Raw genomic sequence first — 2,957 nt, forward strand, 5'->3', positions numbered from 1 at the left:
TGTAGGTGTGTTGGAGTTCTTAAGGTGGACTCAGCTATCCTGTAGGTGTGTTGGAGTTCTTAAGGGGGACTAGCTTCTCCTGTAGGTAGTTGGAGCTTAAGGTGGACCTAGCATCATGTATGGGGGTTGGAGTTTAAGGTGGACCTAGTATCCTGTAGGGGTATTATAGCTTCTTAAGGTGATCTAGCTATCCGTTAGGGTGTATATAGTTCTTAAGGTGGACCTAGCTATCTGTAGAGGTGATTACAGCTCTTAAGGTGGACTAGCTATCCTGTGAGGGTTATTTATAGTTTTAAGGTGGACCTAGCTATACTGTAGAGTGCTATTATAGCTGAAGGGGACCTGCTATCCTAGTGGGTATGGTGTGGTCTATAAGTTGGACCTAGCTATCGTAGGGTGTATTTACTCAGTTCTTAAGGTGGAATAGCATTGTAGAGTGTATTACAATGCTCTTAAGGGGACCAGCATCCGTAGGGTGTATTATAGGTATGTAAGGGGACACCTAGCTATCTCGTAGAGTGTATTATAGTCTAAGGGTGGAACTAAGCTTCTGTAGGTGGATTATACGGTATTAGGTGGACGATGCTATCCTGTAGGGGTGATAGTATGAAGGTGGACCATAGCTATCTGTAGGGTTGTATTATAGTTTTAAGGTGGACTAGCGATCTGTGGGGTATTTAGTTCATTAAGGTGGACCTGGCTATCCTGTAGAGTGTATTATAGTTCTTAAGGTGGACCTAGCTATCCTGTAGGGTGTATTATAGTTATTAAGGTGGATCTAGCTTTCATTAAGGGTGTTTTACAGTTATTTAGACACTTAGGAGGATACGCTAAATAAGCTTTAGTTATTCTAAGTGGCTGAACACCCATCAAATCACTAAATGAGTGAATATTTTCAGAAGAATGTTTTTCCTTCAGTGAAGTTTCACTTTCTACAAAGAAGAAATAGTGAAGCTGTTGTTGAGGCTGGAGCGATATCCCACGGAGACACTGCGTGTGTTTTACCTTCATTTGTCACCCATCCATCCACCCAACAATCACAACAACTAAATTAACAATTCCTCTGCCATCCATGACCCTTAATATATATTGTTTGTATACAAATATGAAACATATACCAACCAATACTCTCTCTCTCTCTCTCTCTCTCTCTCTCTCTGTGTACAGTCCAGTTAAAAGTCGTCAAACAGATCCTCGACTTCGGCATTTGGCTCTGCGGCATCTGTGGGGCGCTGCGGGGGAATCTGCTGCTTACTGGATGCTCCTTGGGGGTCGGTCCTGAGACACACACACACACACACACACACACACACACAGACACACACACACAGACACACACACAGACACACACACACACACGGTCAGTGGGCTAATGAGGCTGGTTTACAGGAGAGTTTTCCTGTTGAGACGGGAAGCGTATCATGTGGCCCATAACAAGACAAGAAACACATGGGCAATTTTTATACCTGTGTGAGTGTGTGTTGGATTATGGCCCAGCAGCTCACCTACCCCCCCCCCCCCCCCCCCCCCCCCCCCCCCCCCCCCCCCCCCCCCCCCCCCCCCCCCCCCCCCTTTAAGTGGTCTACATCAAATGCTGGACTTGGCGACGACCTGTGTGTGTTTTACCACGTAGGGGCTAATGCTCTCCTCCCGTCTTCAGCGCGATAGAAGCTCATTTTATCTTCCTGCCTTCACTTGATGTTTGGAAGTCAGGAAACAACATGCACTACAGAAAAGATGAAGGATGGGTCAACGCGGGGGGGGGGGGCTGCTTTTAAGGCTTTAATTACCAGGCTTAATGAAATAATTTGACATCTTGGGAATTACGCTTATATATTAACAGCCGTAATTCACAATATCAAATCTCAATGGGGAGTGGGGGGGGGGGGCTCTATAGAGAGACCTGAAGGGGGCTCTATAGAGAAACCTGTAGGGGGGCTCTATAGAGAAACCTGTAGGGGGAATCTCATAGAGGACCTGTAGGGAGGCTCTATAGAGAAACCTGAGGGGGCTCTATAGAGACAACCGGTGTGGGGGAATCTCTATAGAGGAACTGTAGGGGGGCTCTATGGAGAAACCTGTAGGGGGGGCTCTATAGAGAAGGCTCTATAGAGAAACCTGTAGGGGGCTCTATAGTGAAACCTGTAGGGGGAATCTCTATAGAGGAACCTGTAGGGGGGGCGCTATAGAGAAACCTGTGGGGGGGGCTCTATAGAGAAGGCTTTTAGAGAAACCTGTAGGGGGAATCTTATAGGGACCTGGGGGGGAATCTCTATAGAGGAACCTGTAGGGGGAATCTCTATAGAGGAACCTGTAGGGGAATCTCTATAGAGGGACCTGTAGGGGGGGCTCTATAGAGAAACCTGTAGGGGGCTCTATAGAGAAACCTGTAGGGGGGCTCTATAGAGAAACCTGTACGGGGGGGCTCTATAGAGAAACCTGTACGGGGGGGACTCTATAGAGAAACCTGTAGGGGGGGGGGGGGGCTCTATAGAGAAACCTTTAGGGGGCTCTATAGAGAAACCTGCAATTAAAAAGCAAGAAAACAAAGAAGAAATTGCCCAACCTGCGTAGCGCCCCTTTAAACCAGCCAACCTCCATGATGTGAGGTGCGCCAATGTTGTAGACGCAATCTGAACTTTAAGATAATTAAGTCAGGAAGTTCAGAGAAAGAAGTGGATATGGAATGACCAAAAAATTAAGGTTGCATAACATGTCAGGTGACCTAAGGACCACTGTCACTGCCCGATGTGAGGAGAGTGCAGTTGAGTTGTGCATGTTAGTTTACGACATCGGTCATCCTGAAAATTTCTGAAATCCATGAAATAATCAACTTTTCTCATTACAAACACTAACAGAAGATGTGGATCCTTTCATAAACGTTGTAGCTAGCTATGGTTGTTCGGTTGCTAACGTTAGCTCAAAACACCATTCAACTGACAGCCTTTGTTGTGTTT

General features: G+C 46.5%; 1 protein-coding gene across 1 annotated transcript in view; it reads right to left on the reverse strand.

The window, feature by feature from the left end:
• Window positions 1–898: 898 nt before the first annotated feature.
• The window catches only part of xrcc4 (X-ray repair complementing defective repair in Chinese hamster cells 4), a gene marked incomplete in the record, with an annotated part of 55,018 nt that continues 52,959 nt past the window's right edge, over window positions 899–2,957 (reverse strand). Inside the window, 1 exon segment of the mRNA XM_032511734.1 lies at window positions 899–1,284. Within this exon segment, the coding sequence (XP_032367625.1) occupies window positions 1,173–1,284 (112 nt within the window).

The sequence above is a fragment of the Etheostoma spectabile genome, unplaced genomic scaffold, assembly GCF_008692095.1.
Source record: "Etheostoma spectabile isolate EspeVRDwgs_2016 unplaced genomic scaffold, UIUC_Espe_1.0 scaffold453, whole genome shotgun sequence".
In the NCBI taxonomy this organism is placed as follows: domain Eukaryota; kingdom Metazoa; phylum Chordata; class Actinopteri; order Perciformes; family Percidae; genus Etheostoma; species Etheostoma spectabile.